This window comes from Maylandia zebra, linkage group LG2 (genome assembly GCF_041146795.1).
Source record: "Maylandia zebra isolate NMK-2024a linkage group LG2, Mzebra_GT3a, whole genome shotgun sequence".
NCBI lineage: Eukaryota > Metazoa > Chordata > Actinopteri > Cichliformes > Cichlidae > Maylandia > Maylandia zebra.
The window spans coordinates 36,779,917-36,798,650 of NC_135168.1; the positions used below are offsets into that span (position 1 = coordinate 36,779,917).

At 40.7% G+C, this 18,734-nt stretch overlaps 1 protein-coding gene across 4 annotated transcripts in view; it reads left to right on the forward strand.

Annotated features, from left to right (window-relative positions):
- nlgn3a (neuroligin 3a) overlaps positions 1-18,734 on the forward strand; it is a 139,192-nt gene that overhangs the window by 43,688 nt on the left and 76,770 nt on the right. For all 4 annotated transcript variants that reach the window (XM_004541005.3, XM_076891944.1, XM_004541006.3 and 1 more), the window contains one exon: positions 7,310-7,459. In XM_004541005.3, the coding sequence (XP_004541062.1) occupies positions 7,310-7,459 (150 nt within the window). The remainder of the gene's footprint in view (positions 1-7,309; positions 7,460-18,734) is intronic.

Genomic DNA, 18,734 nt, shown 5'->3' on the forward strand with positions numbered 1-18,734 from the left:
TCTTTGTTCCTCTGTAATTCCCCCCGCAGAGAGCTGATGCCTCAGGAGGAAAAGACTTTACTCCCTGAAGGAGTAAAGTGCACAAACCACAAAGTCCTTGTAAGTCCAACGCACATTTGCTCTCACAGGTAGCACTGCTATTATTACCAAAAACTGTGCCTACAGTCAAGGGATCACCAGTGAAATTTAAACATTTGCACTCAAGTTAAAGGGCAAGTAGAATCACAACACGAGCATGACTCGCACTCTCACCCGAGCTGAGCTGGTGCACATCTTATCCACACATTCTCATTCAGTTGCGAGAGCTACTGTCTTGCCTGCTTTCCCTGTCTAACCCCCTCCATCTCTCAGTCTGTTCCTCCCAGCATTACCATGTGGTCTCAGTTGGCTGTCTGTCTATCCTGGCCTAATTTGCTTCCTCCCTACAATATATCTGAACTGCCCTCCTCCCTGTTATAGCCCCTCCAGACATGTTCTCAAAGTCAAATCAAAATAAATATTGGAACAATAAAGAATTTCTTTTATTGCCAAAGAAATATAACGTATGGAATCGTAATATATAAATTTACAATAAAGAGGGTGGCTAACAGCCAGTAAAAGTATTCAAATGAGACGAAGAGATAAGAGCAATGAAATATGTAGTCTGGAATATATTATACTGCACTACTATTATATTGATGTATTTCTTTCTAAGGCTCCATGTTTTTAACATATCTGCCTGTTTATCCCTTCCTGTGTCTTGCTGTCTGTCCCTTTGTGTGTCCATCTGTCTGTCTGAGTAACATTCAACCCACTGGCACCCCCAAAGTGCATTCAAATTCTGCACAACACTCCCGCCTGCAAAACAAGCATGGAGGCCAAGTTGCTGTGATTTACACCAGCCCACAATCAAGACTCAATTTTACAGACGGTGTTATTGCACTGTAAAGGGGAGTGCAAGCTTTCAATCACCTACCTGCTGTTGTTAGATAAAGGTGGGCATGTAAATAGAGTAAGCGAGTCCATGTAGGGGCTAAATCTTCCAGGTGGAACATAGCAATGGTGCTGAGGTAGAGCGCCTAGTGATAGCCTGTGAGAAGCAGCAGTCTGCTCTCCACCTATGGACTGTCTTGCGCCACTGCTGCCTCAGCCCTATCCCAATGATGAAAAATAGAACTGTGTGTTTCTGTCTTTTGGCGCTTTGAGACTTAGCTCTAATCAGAAGGAATACCTCCACCGAGAGTGTGCTCGCACACACTCAGACATGTACGCTCGCATCCATTAAATCAGTGCACACACAAACTTGCTTGCTGCCCAGCTCTAGAAGCAAACACTTATGAAGACAGCGAGCACATGCAGATACACGCAGACTTACCCCCACCCTTAGAGATGCTCGGGCTGTGCCAGAGAGCAGAGCTGAGCTCCACCTGCCTGGGTATTACCATTAATTCCATCGCACAGGCCTGACTGGATCCCTATCCAGCAAAGCCCTCAGCTCAGCTCAGGCAGCCTGGAGAGTGGCAAATCGACAGTGGGGGCAATTCACACACCATTTTCTCTATTCTGCCACTATCCTATTCTCTCTGATGTGGCAGAGAAGAGGAATCATGCCCCTTGAAGCCCATTTATGCAGAGATCTTTGGAATGCTACTGCTCAGCTTCTTTCCAAGATAAGCATTGCTGCTAATGGCTGATCCACACGGGCATCATTTGAGCCATTTCAAAGGGTAGGAGAGCCAGACTGGTACTGTCATCTTTATTTTTTTCTTTGTCCTTTCCTCTTGAGTGGCACAAAATAATTGGGAAGGCAAAACATGTAAAAACAGACTTCTTTTGAAAAAATTGTCAGGAATGGAGTGGAGAAAGGCTTTGAATTAGTTCACAGAGGCACTTTGACTCTTTCCTCATACAATGCCAGAGCAGGTCTGAAGGGTTTGTGCGCTGCAGTGTGTTTGTTCGTGGGCTGTCATCGAGCTTGCAGTGTGTTTGTACAGTTACCAGCTCTTAAACTCATGTCAAGGACAGCAGGCTTTATTGAAAGACTAAAGGGTTACGTCTCTTTCATTCTGGCAGCAAACAGCTGTCTGTGAGTCTTAGGGATGACAGCACCTCTACTGCTTTCCTCCTCTAAACTAGATCCTGGCCAGCTGTAGGGGGATTTGGCTAATAGCCTTTGTAGGTTTTTCACACTGTCTTTCTTTTCATTTAACTCAACCACTGGCTATCCCTGTGTTTCATTTCTCTATCCTCATGTATTTACACACTCTATCTACCCTGTTTCCAACATCATATTTAACACACATGCACAGCAGCCAGGAAGCAAGATGTCATCTTCACACAAAGGTCATTCCTCCCTTTAAGTTTACTGTAGTCAATGTTCCTAATAGAGGCGCACACACTCACAAGCTTCTCCCTTTTACTCTATCCTATTTTCAGTTTTTTAATTTTATTTTATTTTAGTTACTTAGACATATCAGGTATGGAGAGCAATCACGTAGTCTAGCGCAGAGGTGTTTTAATACATATATGACAATATCATAAATATTTTAATAATTGGAATAATTTGGTTACAGACTGTCTCACTACTGTTCACTCACTGTTAGGTCCATAAATATTTGGACAATGATTCAAAGTTGGCAATTGTTCAATCCACAATGCGATTGAAGGGCAGACTTTCATCTTTAATTCAAGGGGTTTAACAAAAATATTCAATTAACTGTTCGCATTAACTGTGATCTTTCAGGCAAAAAGGTCAAGTGGGATTGTAAGATTGTAGAAATATTTCTACGTTAAGAAATTACACCACATCTAGCCAAGTCAGGAATCCTCTCTAGGAGGTAGGTGTATCATTGTATACAACCAAGAGATGCCTTCCAGAATAAAATACAGAATAAGAGGACCAGATTAGACTTTGCCAGAAAATATCTAAAAAAAAAAAAAAGGAAAAAAGATAAGGTTAACTTGAGAAAGTGCAGAGAAGAAGAGAAACAGCTCATGATCTAAAGCAAAGCACATCATCTTCAAAGACAATATTATGGCAATGACATGTTTGGCTGCCACTGGAACCGGGTCACTAGTGTTTATGATGATGTGACTGCTGATGGAAGTAGCAGGATGAAGTATACAGTTCTGCCCTCTCTGCTCAGATTCAGCCTGAGAAATGCTGCAGAAATGATCAGACAGCCCTTCACAGTGCAAATACATAATGACCCAAAGCACACTGCAAAACCCAAGAGTTTCTCAAGACAACGAAATGTGAAATTCTTCAGTGGCTAAGTCAGTAACTGGATCTCGACCCAGTACAGAGCAGCTTTTAAGTCATTGAATACAAAACTGAATGCAGAGGAACCGACAAACAAGCAGCAGCCGAAGGAGGCTGCAGTAAAGGCCTGGCAGAGCATCTTAAAAGAGGGAACGCAGCACTTGGGAGTCACTGACTACAAAGGCTCTTGATCCAAATATTAAAAACAATCCTCATATTTAAAATTATATTAGTTCATCCAATTAATTTTGAGCCTTTGAAAACAGGCGACTCTGTATAAAAACTGCTGTAATTCCTAAACAGTTAATGCAATACATTTGTTAAATCCCTTAAATTAAAGCTGATAGTCTGCACTTCAGTCACAATCTTGACTGTTTGCTTTAAAACCACAGCGGTGGTGCACAGGGTCAAAAAAGGGAAAAAAGTATCAGTAAAGGACCTGACTGTATATTGTCAGTTTCATTATTCTGCAAAAAAAGACAACAGACAATAAACAAAGTTATTGATGAAGTTGACTGATGACATTATTGATGTGGTGCTGTGATGATATTTAGGTTGCCATGTGTTTTCTTTTTCTTTTTTTTCTCAACCACAATAGTCATGAAGGGAAAAATATGACACCGTGACAGCTCGACTTCAGCCCTTCCCATCCTTGTCTTATAGCAGATTATAAAAGCCCTACTGGCTCAACATTTATTAAATTTTTCAAATTTTATAAATGTTCCTCATTTAGCTGTCTTTTCTTAGCACAAAATAGAAAATTTGTAATTTGTCTCTGTGTGTTCACTCTTTTGAGCCTCTTATCTTTCCCATTGCCTAGCCACCCGCACTAGTTCATTAGCTTCGGTGTAAAGTGAATATTAGGAAACATTCAGTGACTTTCAGAATACCACCAGTGACACTGGCAATGAAACAATCCACTGTATAGTTTCTTGTAGTTGTAGCTTGACCTGACAAGAGCACTACAGTAGGCTGCGTGTCATGTCCTGCCACATCAGGACATTGTCACCTGTTCCCCCAAACCTCAGCCCTCACTTATAGCCGCTGACAGCCACCATGTTTCACCAAGTGTTGACACAGTGAATGCCACCGACACTTATCTCCACTTGCCTTTGTCCTGTCCTAGTCCGGAGTGTCAAGGCCAGTTCCGGGGCGCTTAACGTCAGATATATGACTGACTGCTTTCATTGGAGTGAGAAGCAAAAGGACAAAAAGGTGGAGGTACAGGTAGTGAGAGAAAATAAGATTGCAGAAAAAAGGAAGGAGTGCTCCAAACCCTCCTGGTGGGTTTCGCTTGCGGCAGCAATACTAAGGGGCTCAGCTCAGGCCTGAGTTATGCCTCCCACTGACACTCCAATCAGACCAGAGCCACTGTGAGGCAACCTATGAAAGGTTGTGCCCCTCAGTTGCTTTTTAAAGCTCATGCTATATATTTTTAACTCCGGCTGCACCTACCATCCAAACGGAAAACATTTGATTTATTCATTCATTAGGCAATTTTTTTCCCCACAGTGAGACATTTATTTGCTGTTTGTGTAATACGTGCTGGGAGTGTATGAGTGTCACTGTGTAGTAGCTGCTGCATGACACCACATCGTATTAAAATAAATGTGACAAAAGTGTACATACATTAGTTTTTTCTCCCCCCGCTGAGTTCATTCTTCATTGCACATCAGCTTTCATCTACATTGCCATCAATCACGTTTTTTTGCCCATCTCCAAAACACAAGTTTGTTTTTGTCTTTCTGTAATATTCTGAGCTTGTTGTGCATGGAGTTCATATTGCAAATATACCAGCCTGTGCATTAATGAATAAATCTCTGTTTCTTTTCCGCCACAGCGCTGTGCTAAATTTTGATTCTAAGAATATGTGTGTTGATGTAATGATGTGTTTGCCCCCGGAGAAGCAGTGAATCAGGAAGCAGCTTTTTATTTTGAGGTAGCCACTTAGTCACCTGCTTCACTAGATTAGGCAATTAACCGTGACCAAGTAAACTCCGATCTGATTGGTTAAGAAGACTTAGTCATCGGCCCAGATGTATCCGTAAAGGATTATCATTTCTCACTGTAAACCAGAATCCGATTGGGATCTGTTGCGTACATATCTTCCTCTGACAACAGATGAGTGAGAGCTGTATATCACATCTATGTGACACCTCCCACATCAGATCAACTCAATGAATAGATTAGAACAAATGGAGCTCGAATGTTTTGTATCGCTCTCCCAAAGGGATTTAACTGTTGTCATGGAGACACGATGTGAATCAACAAAAGAGGTGACTGATAACATTGACATGACTAATCTCTTTTTTTTCTTATTTCTGCCCCCTGTTCCTTCTTCCTTTCTGCCATTCTCTTTGTATCTGTGGCCCATTTGTTTTGAATAGCTTGTGTAGGATATCGTTTTGCCTCTCTGAACCCCTCCTCCTCCTCCTCCTCCCTTCTCTGACTGTACTTTTCATGCCTTCTCACCCCATGCATCCCCTCCTCCTCTTGTCTAAGATAAGTGTGTGTACAGAGAAGTGTCAGCTATAAATCATATTTCACTGTGCAGCCTTCTCAGATACCAGCAAGATAAAGGAATCCATAAATAAGGCCACATCATATATAGTACAACTTATTGCTTTGCTTTAAAATGTAACAGGGCCATGAATAACCAAGGGAATAATGTAAAAAAAAAAAAAAAAGAAACAGGCTAAGTTCTCTTATAGAGGTTTACAAAAAAAGGGTGTCTGGACAAAATGCATCTAAGTAGTTGTCTTCTGTGTTGAGCATGCTAATGTGTTGGGGTGCATAACGATGAGGAGCGCCTGCAGATCGATGCAGATTAGCCTGTTCAGGATGTGGTCTGCGATTAGCTGTTCTTGAGGATTTTGAATTTTGGCTCTCAGTCACCATAGCAACCAGAATACAATACCATCCTTTTAAATCCGAGCCCATTGCTTTCTTTCCTTTTTTTATTTCTCCTGCTCTCTTCTTAATATCCTTTCCATTTCTATCTGTATTCCTTTCCTTTCTTTTTTCCTTCCTTCCTTATAGTCTCTGTGTTTTTCTTTCTCCCTCTCTGTTCCGATGTCATCCACACTTTTTGCACTCCTGCTCCTTCTCATTCTCACCATTCTCAGGGCTTGTGGGGGGGACAAAAAGAAAGGCAGGGAGTTGGACAGAGACGGGGAGAAGGCGGGAGAAAAAACAGGGAGAGAGACAGGGGAGAGTCTGTGAGTGAAAGTGATACAAAGCAAGGGAGGGGGAAGGCAAGAAGCTGCACCGAATGCAGGGGGGAGCACGAGTGAAAATGAGAGTTTCTTGTCTTGTCTCCCAGCTCTAGCTAGCCAGTCAGTAATTCAGTCTATTCCTCAGACAGAGGCTTTTTTCATCCCTCTACCTCTGGATGTGCTTTATCTGGCTGGAGTGTCGCTCCAGCTGGGTATCAAAAACTGCTCCAGGAATAAAATAAACAGCATTTTGCCAAAAGTGAAGCAGAAATTTTAACTGCCTGCAATCCCAAGCAGGACTGTGCAAATAAATTGCGGCGGCATGAAAGGCCTGTGTAAAAAGGAGGCGCGAGGTAGCATTGTGTAATTAGCCAGTGTGTTTTCCCTATCACTGTCAGGCCAGATTAGGCTTCTCTCTGCTTAGGAGATGTGTCAGAGTACCTCTCTCTTTATTCTCCCTAATGGCTTCCTGCATGTCTATATTAGGAAGTGGGTCTGCCTCCTGGGAGGCAATGCAAAACCAAATACAAGCCTAATAGTTTGGTTTATAGGAAGTAAATGACTCACCACGTTTTTAGATGAGATAGCTGATTGCTATAATAGAGCTGGACAGCAAAAAAAAAGCGTGGACAGTCATTTGTTTCTCGTACAGCTGATATGAAAAGAATAATGCTTCCAGTTCCATTATTAGGCCAGAAGACTGAATGAATACAGCTGGTATCTGGGAGGTGATCGTCAGCTTGTCTGTTTGTGACCACTATGTGCTATAACTTCTTTATCTGAATCTGCGCTGACCCTTGATCAGAGAGGATGGACGACTTTGTGAATATGTTAATGATGGCCGCTCTTGCAGACATACGAGACACTGGGGCCAAGCCCGTGATGGTCTACATCCATGGAGGGTCCTACATGGAGGGGACAGGCAACATGATCGATGGGAGCGTGCTGGCCAGCTACGGAAATGTCATCGTTATCACTCTCAACTACCGCGTTGGAGTCCTCGGTAAGCATCCTTTCCTCTCTCTGTTTTTTTTTTATTTCCTTCACCTTATTCTTCAAGGACATTTTCTGGGGCAGCTTTGCAGGCCACCTAGCTTAGAAGTAATGAGCTCTGCTGATTGCCACATACACTCTAAATAAGGCTGAAAGAGAGAGAGAGAGAGAGAGAGAGAAAAGCAGGACTGTAAATACATGGACTGGCTTGTTGATGTAGTGCTCATGTATCAAAATCACAGTAATTGAGTGTGCTGCATAATGTGGGTTTGTTGTTGTGACTGGGGTTTAGAATAAATTAAGAAATTATTGAAATGAAGTAGAAAAAATGATAAGATGGGCGTGATGCTGGAAGGATAGAGGAGTGCGGAAGAGTGTGCTGGAGAGAAAGAGAGGTTCTCTCTGAGTTGCGGTTGGTTGCATTGACTCATGCAGCTGAATCCCCTTTCAGACACTTGTGCATGTGTGTGTATGTGTAAGCCTGTGTGTGTGTGAGAGAGAGAGAGAGAGAGAGTGAGAGAGGGAAGGGAGAAGCTGAGAAAGAAAGAGTGAGAGAGCAAAAAGGAGAGACAGAGAGCTCCATGGAAACAGCTGCAGCAACACAAAATGGAGTTTGTTAGTGCACTACCCGAGCTTTGTACCTTTTCCATCCATCTCTCTGACACAGTTGATTTCCCTCCTCACTTATTTTTTTTTTTTTTACATTTAGAGTGGATGTGGCCTGACTACAAACAATTTGAATATAAAATGAAATTTCCATGTTGCTGAATTTCTTTAGAATATTGCTTCCGATTTTATCGAACTTGTTGGCAGCTGTTAGCATAAAGGATATAGCTGCTTTATTCTGTGTTTCCTATTGTCAGTAAATCCCATGAAAAGACAAAAACCCATACTTCCTCAGTGCTTTCAGACTTCACTGCCCTATCAGCCCAAACCCAGTTGCTTCCAACGTACTCTGAATATTTAAAAACATTTTATTTTCAGGCACAATTTAAAACAAGCCCGAGAAACTTAGTCACCACCAGTAAAAGGGGCAAAAATGGGGTGCTGGAATGAAGTGATTGAGCAATGCAGATAAACACCAAAAGCACAGTAAAACAGCAAAATCTAAAGATCACTAACATTATACAACATTAGCAACCGTTGCCATTACACACTGAGCTGGCCTGTAGCAGAGCACGTGATTGCATTTAGCTGAGCATTTTGTGTATTAGCTTTCGGAGCTGCTGTAGCGTGTGCAGGATTAACTCACAAAAAAACAAAAACTGTCCAATGAATTATCATAATAAATGCATGCAACTCAGGAGGAAATGGCTTGGTGAATGTATTTATAGTTAGAGAATAACAATGTGCAATTATGGATTTATTTATATAAGATGTGGATATAGGCATTATTCTGCTTTATTAGCTTTTTGGCTCCAGAAGAGACTGTTTTCAGATGGTTGGGATGCTAGCCAATGCTAGCAGGCTTGGTTAGTGTTGGGTGTAACACATTCCAAATATTTTTCAGTAAGGCAATAATGTAACATTACTGTACTAAAATAAGTAATTACATTACAGTTACAATTAGGTATTACTTTCAGAAATACTCTATATTTATCTGTACACTGTGAATAGAAGGAAAAAACAAACAAATAAATATCTTTTTCTTTGTCTGCATGTTTGCGCTACAGTCAGCTGATTTCATCTCGTATACTGGGAGGAAGAAAACGGTTTAGCGATCTACAGCCTTTGAAAAATGGAAATATAGACATTACTTTTATTTTTATTACACAAAAGGACAAAAGTGCTGTTGTGAAATGCAAACTGTGTCCGGGACGGAGCCAACTGCTACACTGCTAACACAACTGTGGCTCTCGGCAAGCATCTGCACAGACAGCATGCTAACACAAAGCTAGCAAAGAGCCCATAGTAAATGGTGAATAGACTGGGTTTTGTACAGCACTTTTCTACTCTACTCAACCACTCTAAGGACTTTGTACAACCTCTCATTCACTCAGTCACACAAACATTCATACATTGAATATGTGTGTGACTTTTTTCTTCATCTAAGTGCTTTCTATCTAAAATTCACATTTAAACTGAGTGTAGTTTTAGCAACACCTGAGCTCATCGGCCAGACCCTGAATTTGAACCAATACCAAAGCCAGTGATGAGCAGTGAGGCTTGCAGCTTTTTCACCTCCATTTCCACCTGTATGTGTTTCTACAGTAGCATCACAGTGCCTTAAAAGCCTTTTTTTTTTTTACTTTGTAAGTGTTGTGTTCATATGTAAAAACTAAAAGTGAGATCATCTGTGTCCTCATTAGGATAGACATTTGCAGGATAGACTTTTAATTATGTGACAATGCCTTTCAGGTTAGTTTATGGAGTAACACCAAAGTACAGTAACAATAACATAAAGTAACAAAGTTGAGTGCAGTATTACTTTTATGAAAAGTAATAAGTAATGTGTAATAAATTACTTTTTTGAGTAACAACCCCAATTGCACAATGTAAAAAGTCATCCTTCATACATATTTGATATATAAATTGCTGGGTGGTCCAGATAGAGGCTAATCATGTAGATTAATGTATTTCTACTTTGGTAAACAATTTGCATCACACTGGTCTCTCCAATCCACTGTGATTCTCTCCTAAAGTGATGGACAACTGGAAATGAAGGGAGATATTACTGAGTCTGTTTGAGGGCAGCTGGAGCTGTACAATTCAACTAGTGTTGACTTTTTTCTCTTGTTTAAACAACTAGCAAATAAATCATCGTCCCTAGTTCATGGTAAGTTGTGAGAATATGTTACTGTAACTTGTTTATTGGTTGCACTAGTCCTTATACCCATGACTGCTAGGGCTGAATATTCACAGGTTGACACTGAATTAATGTGGTAAGGTGAGGTGAAATGAAACTTTGCTTCACTTTTGGTGTGAACGTACATTAAACTGTATGAGTGCATATGTACATATATGGTTACAGCCATAGATACCTTTGATTAGTGCTAAGAAACATTGTCTTTCATTCTCCAAACTGAAGCACGGATCTCTTGAACACACTGTTAACATTTAAAAAGTCACATCAAGACATGCTATCAGTCAGTATATTAAAATTTTAAAAATTCCATAGCCACCTGTGTAATGGTCAGAGAATCTGATCAAGTCTCTAATAGTGATACTTTCATTCAGACTGCATAATTTAAACTGTGGAAAGAAAAAACATCTCCATCAGCAGCTCATGAGGTTGTAGCTTGGGAATGCCTATAACAGTTAACAGTCGTTGAAAAATAAACTCCTCCCAGCTCTACAACCTGTGATGAGCTGTCACATGTGATTTATTTTTCAAAAGGGCAACAGACATGTGGGATGAAAACGACTGAGCTACAGTACATCATGATTTGGGTTGTCAGGCAAATAAATTGTTAGCAGGATCAATTCATGATTGCTCGTAGTAGCCTTCATGACACTTGTTTTCAACAGTAAAAATATAGGATGTCACCGGTTTTATATATTAAAAAAAACTGTCTGCCTCACCTTGGTGCTCAAAGAATCCAACACATTAAGAGCAGGAGGGTGACTGCTTTATCCTCCAGGACATTCGGATGCTGAATCACAGAAACTGCATTCATCTTAGACTCTCTTTTTGATGGAGATCACAGAGCCACGGCCTATCGATTTTATCATCAGGATTGCTCACCTTGAATACTGTGTGTTTTCCTCTGTCATTTTTTTCCCCAAGTATCATTTTGAGCATTGTAATCAGCCTTCGGGGTGGTAAGATAGTCAGAGGACTGGCTTAGCATGCTGCCTCATGCTCCTGCCCCTGGTTAAACCTGAGCACGTAAGCCCAATACAGATTCTTGTTCATATTTCTTTCATGGCACTTCAATTATGAGTCAGATGTTTCTTCTCTCACTGCCACATTTCAGTAAATGTCATTCTACATGCGTGCACACACACCCTTATACACCACATACAAATACTCGTGAACACCCATGAGCACATTCACACGCATACTACCGGCCACATTAAAACACACACGCATGCACACACTATGAGTGCAGGCATTGGGACAAAGCAACAGCAACCCCCACACACATATACTGATGTTGTTTGGCAGCTTGCACAAACGCACACACTCCAAAATGCAGTTCACAAAGCAGCTCTCTTGGTGAGCTCCCCAACAGCCATTCTGAGCAATGAGCGGAGAAGAAGCGATGCATGTAGTTGAGCGATAATGTCCATCACTGTAGCATGGCCTGATAATCTCCCTACGGTACGGCTTTAAACTGTTATTACCGACACACTCATATAAACCAAATAAAACCAGGGCCAGAGAGAAATCGCACCATGACAGACCAATTAACACTATGCTGTCTGCATATATTCAGCCATAAAGTACAAATTGTAATACTCAGAGTGTGAGAATTCATAATTACATGATTTTATTTCTATTTGTTTGCATTTTTATATAGAAAATGAGTGTCGTTAACAGTGTCAGCCCTAATCTACCCTAAACTGTATTAAATGGAGGGGATTAACTGCTTGTTTTGAATACAGTGAACTGCAGGCTTTAACAGCTAGATAATATATGGTCATATATGGTCATCTGACATGGGTGGGTGGGGGGAGTCTGTTCGAGCTGTGATAGGGCGAAAAGGCAGGGTACAGGTGGCCAGTGCATTGCAAGGCCAATACGTAGAGACAGGAAACCATCCTACGCCTACAGCCGTGGATTGGAGGTCTCTGAGCTGTGGGAGGAAGCCAGAGTACTCTGATAGAAAACGTGCAAACTCCACACAGAAAGGCTCCAGCCGGGCCTGTGTCTCCTCGTTGTGAGACGACTAAACCACCGCAACACCTATAAATGAAGAATAAATAAATCATTAAAACGGTAAATATTTGCTTTGTTAAAATTAAATAAAAAAAGAAAGCTGTTTTAATTAGGCTGCTTAAAGGGATGAGCGAATTAGACGAGGTGATTTTTAAAGTGAAAACAGACAAGGCAACTCAAAGTACAATTTCTGACACTAATACAGCTCTCCCTCCGTCCCTAGGCAGCCTGAATAGTACATTAATAATGCAGTAAACACCTTTGAAATACACACAACAATCTGAATATTTAAATCGTTTTAGAGAGGAAAAAAAATACACTTAAACTATTAGGCAACAACAGACACCACTAATGCGTCTGCTCAGAGGATTTCATTTAGACGCGGAAAAACATTTTAATAGCAAGATTTCAATAAACTGAACAGCACCAAGCAATGTTAAATGTCAGTGATGAATGTTTTATTTATCCGTTCATCGATCCATCCATTTTCTGCTGCTTATCCGGGTCCGGGTGACAGGGGCAGGCGTCTAAGCAGAGATGTCCAGATACCACATCCTGTTCCTCCGCTTGTATACGTGAGGCATTACCAAGCCAGCCAACAGACATAATCTTTCTGGCATGTCATGTGTCTCCCTCCCTCAGGGGTCTCCACCCAGGAGGGCATGCCCGAAACACCTCAACCGGGAGCTCAGAGGAGCATTGGCTCTATTCTGCTTTGAATCACTGAGCGTCTAAGACTGAGCATAGACACCTGGCTGTAAATGTGATCTTGTTGTTTTAATCATTACCGACTGTATAGCTTGTGACCATAGGAGTGACTCGGATTGCCTGGTGTCATTTTCATCTCCACAGTGGGTTCTGTCTTCCACTCAACCTGTCTGACAGTTTCCCCCTCTGCTCTGCCCCCACTTGTGAACAAGACCCGAGATAATTAATACTTTTGTTATGTTTTTTTTTCTTTAATTTCATTTTCTTTAGACCGTTTTTACTCAAATGGAGAAAAATTATTGAGAGATGCTCAGTGTGTATGAAATTTAGATTAATGCATTTGGTGTTTTCCACAAGAGCGACCACAGTGGATTAAATGTGGTTTTATGATATGCAAATAGCTGCTGAAGTGAAACAGAAAAAAAAGAGAGAGAGAAAAAGAAACTGAGACTCAGGTGAAGTACTGGAAGAAGGAAGAGATGAACATGATGGAGGAGAGATGTACAGATTCATTTCAGATACCATGATGTGCTGAATTGCCACCAAGCCCGGTCCAATTAAAGAGGAATCTTCTGAGCTTCCAGTGCTGTTCTCTCATCCCCCTGTAGCTATTAGCCCTACGCTGCTGTAATGGTAATTATTGCTTCAAAGGGTGGACCACAATACTTCTGAGGCCCCATTTTTAAACTTTTACGATTCAACCTTTTGCTGTTAAGATGAACGAGAAATAATTTCAGATTTAATCTTTAATTACACATTGACCCACGCGGTGCGATTATCGCCGGATGAGATAACGAGCGTGGAGTTTTACACCGTCTGTGCTGTCCTGTTAGGGTTCGCTTGGGTCAGAGGCTCAAGGAGCTGTGTTTGTTTACTAAAGAGGACCAGTGTTTGGATTTCTTCTCATTGATCTGTATTTGTGTGTGACAAAGAGAGAGACGTGCGCGCGTGTGCCTCAAAATGCCCACATGTATGTGTAGGTTGGTTTTCGGAGAGGGGGTGGCGCACGTGCACGTGCCTAGTTGCTGCTCCTCTCTAATGATGTGTAATGAGTCCCAGTCAGAGGGGAGTATCTTGTATCACTGCTCTTTACAAATATAATTACTCACTGGCTCTCCAGAGCATGTCAATTTCCCAGTCTGTTGGGGGTGGTGGTGGTGGGTTTGGTGTGGGGGGGCTTAATTACTAGTTTCCAAATGCATTAAAAATTAACAAAGGCCGCCTCTCTTGCCAAAACCCAAGGTGAGATTCATCCTCTCGGCCGTATGCTCTGAAAAGGAGAACGGTCAAGTACGGCGCGTACTTGCAGACGCCTTTCACCTCTGATGGGGTTTATATGCGACCTTTGATTTCTATCTTCCATATCTCTGCCATCACAGTCATTTTACTTCACAATCATCTCTGCTTTGGACTGTCACCTCTAGTGAAGTTATTTAGGCCTTCAAAAGTATAGTTTTAGATCCAATCACAATAACCTCAGCCTACAGCATGAGAGTATGTGAAAGCGCTCTCAGCACTGAGGCGGCAGTGTGGTGATTTAGCATTGATTTGCTGAATTGCCAGGGTTATTCTGTGTTTGGTAAGTGACTCTGTCTTTCTCTGTTATGTCCCTCTCCTAAACTAAAGATAGTGACTGTTGGTAATTCAGCCAGGGATTTGGGGAGCAGAGGATATTTGTGTCTGTGTGTGAACGATATTGCAGAGCAAAATATAGTCCATTGCACGAGTTTGTGTAGTCGTTTTTCATTACAGAATAACTGCTGAGCTCCACTGAGAGTTGTGAAGCACCCAGTGTGCTCATGGCCTTCTGACCCAAACACTGTACTCCGCTGGATGTTGATTCAGTAGTAATACTACACGATGTCATCTGAGCACTTCTTGTCTGTGCTATAAAAGCAGTTGCCCTTTTTTATACTCGCTGAAAGTACTTTGCAGCCACAAATGCTTCTCCAAGTGTTACATCATTTATACATTTATTATTATACTGTATAATATCCATTTGCATATAAGATACATTGCAGCAACAGGCTTTGCTGTGGTTAGCACTGTGTTAGCACTAGATTTAACTGCAACTCCCTAATAAAATGTTGTGAAGTGAAAGTAAAACATACAGACAGATAGACAGCTATATTAAAGACATAAGCATAAAGACTACATTTGCATCTTGCAGAGGCTAAGATTGCATATTAGACCAATGCTGCTTCTGTGCTTCTTGGATGACTTTCCACTCAGTGTGCGGACGTGTAAAGTGATTAAGTGTAAGCAAAATAATCTGTATTTGCTTCAACAATTTTATTTTAGCTCTTTATGATTAAACAGAACCCTTATCATTATTTTTTAAACCTACTAGTTCACGTCGATTATATAATCCGTGTAGCTGCGTCTCATTTGTTACATCCCTCGTCTGGGACCCCGCCCCCTGGAAAAAAAAATCTTTCTGAGTTACTACGGAGTAAAACTCAACATGACAACCTCCTGTGTGGTTTATTGACTTAAAACAAACCCTTCCCATAACACGGGGCTCCCTCAGTACATGTTCCTAGTCTCAGTCCTTTTGGTTAGCATCTGATATATGAGCTCAGCATAGAGGAGAGGAATTCTCCAACAGTAGGTGGAAGAAAAAGAGAAGGCAGAGTGAGTTCTCTTTGTCTTTTGTTATCGGGAGGAGAGCTGAGATGGATATTTACTTGTTTTCATAGCCATTTGGATGAATCCATCCAAATTAAGCAGAGAACAAAAACATTTATTCATCCTATTAATGTCAGGGAGTGAGGGATTGAAGTAATGGTTTTCATGCTCCAGTATGCAGCAGCTTGTTGATGCTGCTCTCCTACAAATCACTGCCAGGAAATTAACTCTTAAGCCGCTCTTACTAGACACACTGCTACAAACGTCTGGCTTTTGCAAGAAAGGGCCACGACGGGAGCCTATTGTTTCTCAATGTTTTTCCAGAAGTTGTTTCCTCTGTAGCTTCAAACTTGAAAAATATTGATTAAAACTAAAAGGGGATCATGCTGAGCAGGACTGAAATAATAATAAGCCCATAGAAATAATGGTGCATTTATGTAAAACGGCATTTTTACAGCAGGACCGAGATTCTTCTTTGTGTGTGATGAGTTTGGAAGATACCGCAGCTCTTTTAAATGTGTGATGTTATTAACTTTTTTTTTTTAATAAATTGCTTTTTGGTTGTGAGAAGGAAAAAAACGTAATTGATTTCATTTGAAATATACATCCTAGGTTGAAGCACAGAATTGGGCTTTAATTGGTACATATTGCATGCAGGGTGTGTCATTTCCAAATGCTGCAGGCTTCCCTGATAAAAAAGATTTAGTCCATTGTTGAGGGAGGCAAACCAATCAAGGCTAATTTTGTTTTCACACACTGATGGCAGAGACGAAAAGCCAAAACCTGCAAATGAATTTCCTCACACTTTTGCCTTTGTGAGGTATTTTTTGCAGGAATGTAAAACCAGACAAACATGAAACAGCTTCAACCAGTCAAAATGTCTTTTTTTAATACACAGCAGACCGTTTTGCTCTTCAGCAGGAAAAGTGCGTGTGCAGTAGGTAGAACACAAATGAATTTATTTCATTTGGGATTTTTTTACAGGGCTGCTTTGAAAATGTTTGCATTGGAAGTCTGGCTTCCTATCGTGGCTTCCTGGGAACTATTTACAATACAGCCTTTATTTTGTAGTAGCCATTGAAATGGAAATTAAATCTATTTTCTCTCTGTCTACATTACTGATATCAGCTTCACTGTTAGCTCACCACCTTCCTGTTGTCCTGTTAAGGTGTAATAAGTTTGTAAAAATACAAATCTAAACATATTTGATTTCCTTAAAATCAACTTATTAGCAAAAGCAAAAGATGGCTTTTTTGTCTAGAAGATGTTAAGGTTGACAACAGTCATTTATCAAAAGCATTTTGGGGGAATGGCGACCTCCTGGTGAAGTTGTCAGATTACATTTAGTCATTTTTTTTGCCAAATACAAAAACTACAAAAAAAAAACGTTGCAAGAAGAACAGAATAATTGTTCAGCGTTACTTTGTATTGTTTTATTTTATTGTTGCTATCGACTGCACCCAGTTGGACAACCCCCATTCCTTTATTTTGTAATGATCCCAAAGGCTGTAAGCACATTCATCAAGCAGCCACTAACACCCACTGGTGCAGGGCTTGTGGAGATGATTGGCCTTTACTCTCTGTCACCTAACCTTTTAAAAACAAAAGCGTTAATTATGGCTGCTTATTAACAAATATTCACATTGTTACATGCTAGTATAGAAAGTTACCTGGCTAATGTGGTATTTTTCAGGTTCTGAAAAGCAGGTCGAGTGCTGCATAATGAATAAAAAACCAAACCTGACATTCCTACCCTTTCCGATTGATAGTATTAGAATTATTTTGTCGTGTTATTTCTGCATTGAAGTGTGAATAAGGTGGCACTTTGTTTTTTATTTTTTAGCAAAAAACTCTTTGAGTGCTAGTTTTGCAAACATGCGACTTACTCTTTTTTGTCGTACACGTGCACTCAAAAAATTAAAGGAACACTTTTTAATCAGAGTATATCATCAAGTCAATTCAACTTCTGTGATATTGATCTGGTGAGTTAAGTAGCAGAAGGGGTTGTTAATCAGTTTTAGCTGCTTTGGTGTTAATGGAATTAACAAAAACTATGACACAATCCCGAGAACAGCAATGCTTTTACAGGTGGAGTCCACTGACTTTCTCCCCTCCTCATTTTTTTCTGACTGTTTTGCATTTGGCAGGGGTCAGTGCCACTACTGGTAGCATGAGGCAAATCCTGAAGCCTACACAGGTTGTATAGGTAGTCGAACTCCTCTAGGACGGCACATCAATACGTGTCTTTGCTAGAAGGTTTGCTGTGTCTCCCAGTACAGTCTCAAAAGCATGGAGGAGATTCCAGGAGATAGCCATTTATTTTAAAAGAGCTGGACATGGCCTTGACTCATCAGCAGGACAAGTGTAAAATGATGTGGCATCGTTTTGTTTCTAACACATCATCCATCCTTTCTCAGTATCGATATCCAGCAGGATTTTTTTTTCTCCATTGATATCCAATATGTTTCAAGTTGTTCAAGGTGTTCCAATATGCATTATCACTTTCACCTCTTGCATTTTTCTTGTTATGTACTTTATTTAAGTACCAATAGTTAACTACTCATTAACTAGATTTCTAACTTTGGTAGGTCATCCTATTCAGAGATGAAAGAGGTGGTAGTATCAACAACACACATCAAAGGTTCTTCTACACAGTACGGCGTTCGTGTCTAGCATTTCTGACAAGACATCAGTTTTACATGGAGGCACAAAACATGACAGTTTCCATGTTTCACATTGTAAGACTTCTTTTCTTTCACATACAGCTGCTATCCGATAAATCTGACCACAGAAATAGTTTCTTTCTCCTTCTTCTTTTCACCTTTGGTCAGCAAGTGTTTGCCAGAGTTTTATGGGATATGACTCACTTTGAACTTTGCTTCAGAACCTTCGATTTTTGTCATTTTCAAATCAGCACTCTCGTGTTAAAGGGCATTTATTATTATTAGTCTTTTATTTATCCAGGTAAAAAATCTCATTGAGATTAAAAATCTCATTTTCAAGAGAGACCTGGCATCATGGCAGGTCTCTCTGCCATGATGCCAGAGAGACCTTCATCCCAGCACAAATCGAAACAGGAACAACGCTCATTAAAGAGCTTGTGCATGATTAGCCTGCTTTCCAGAGC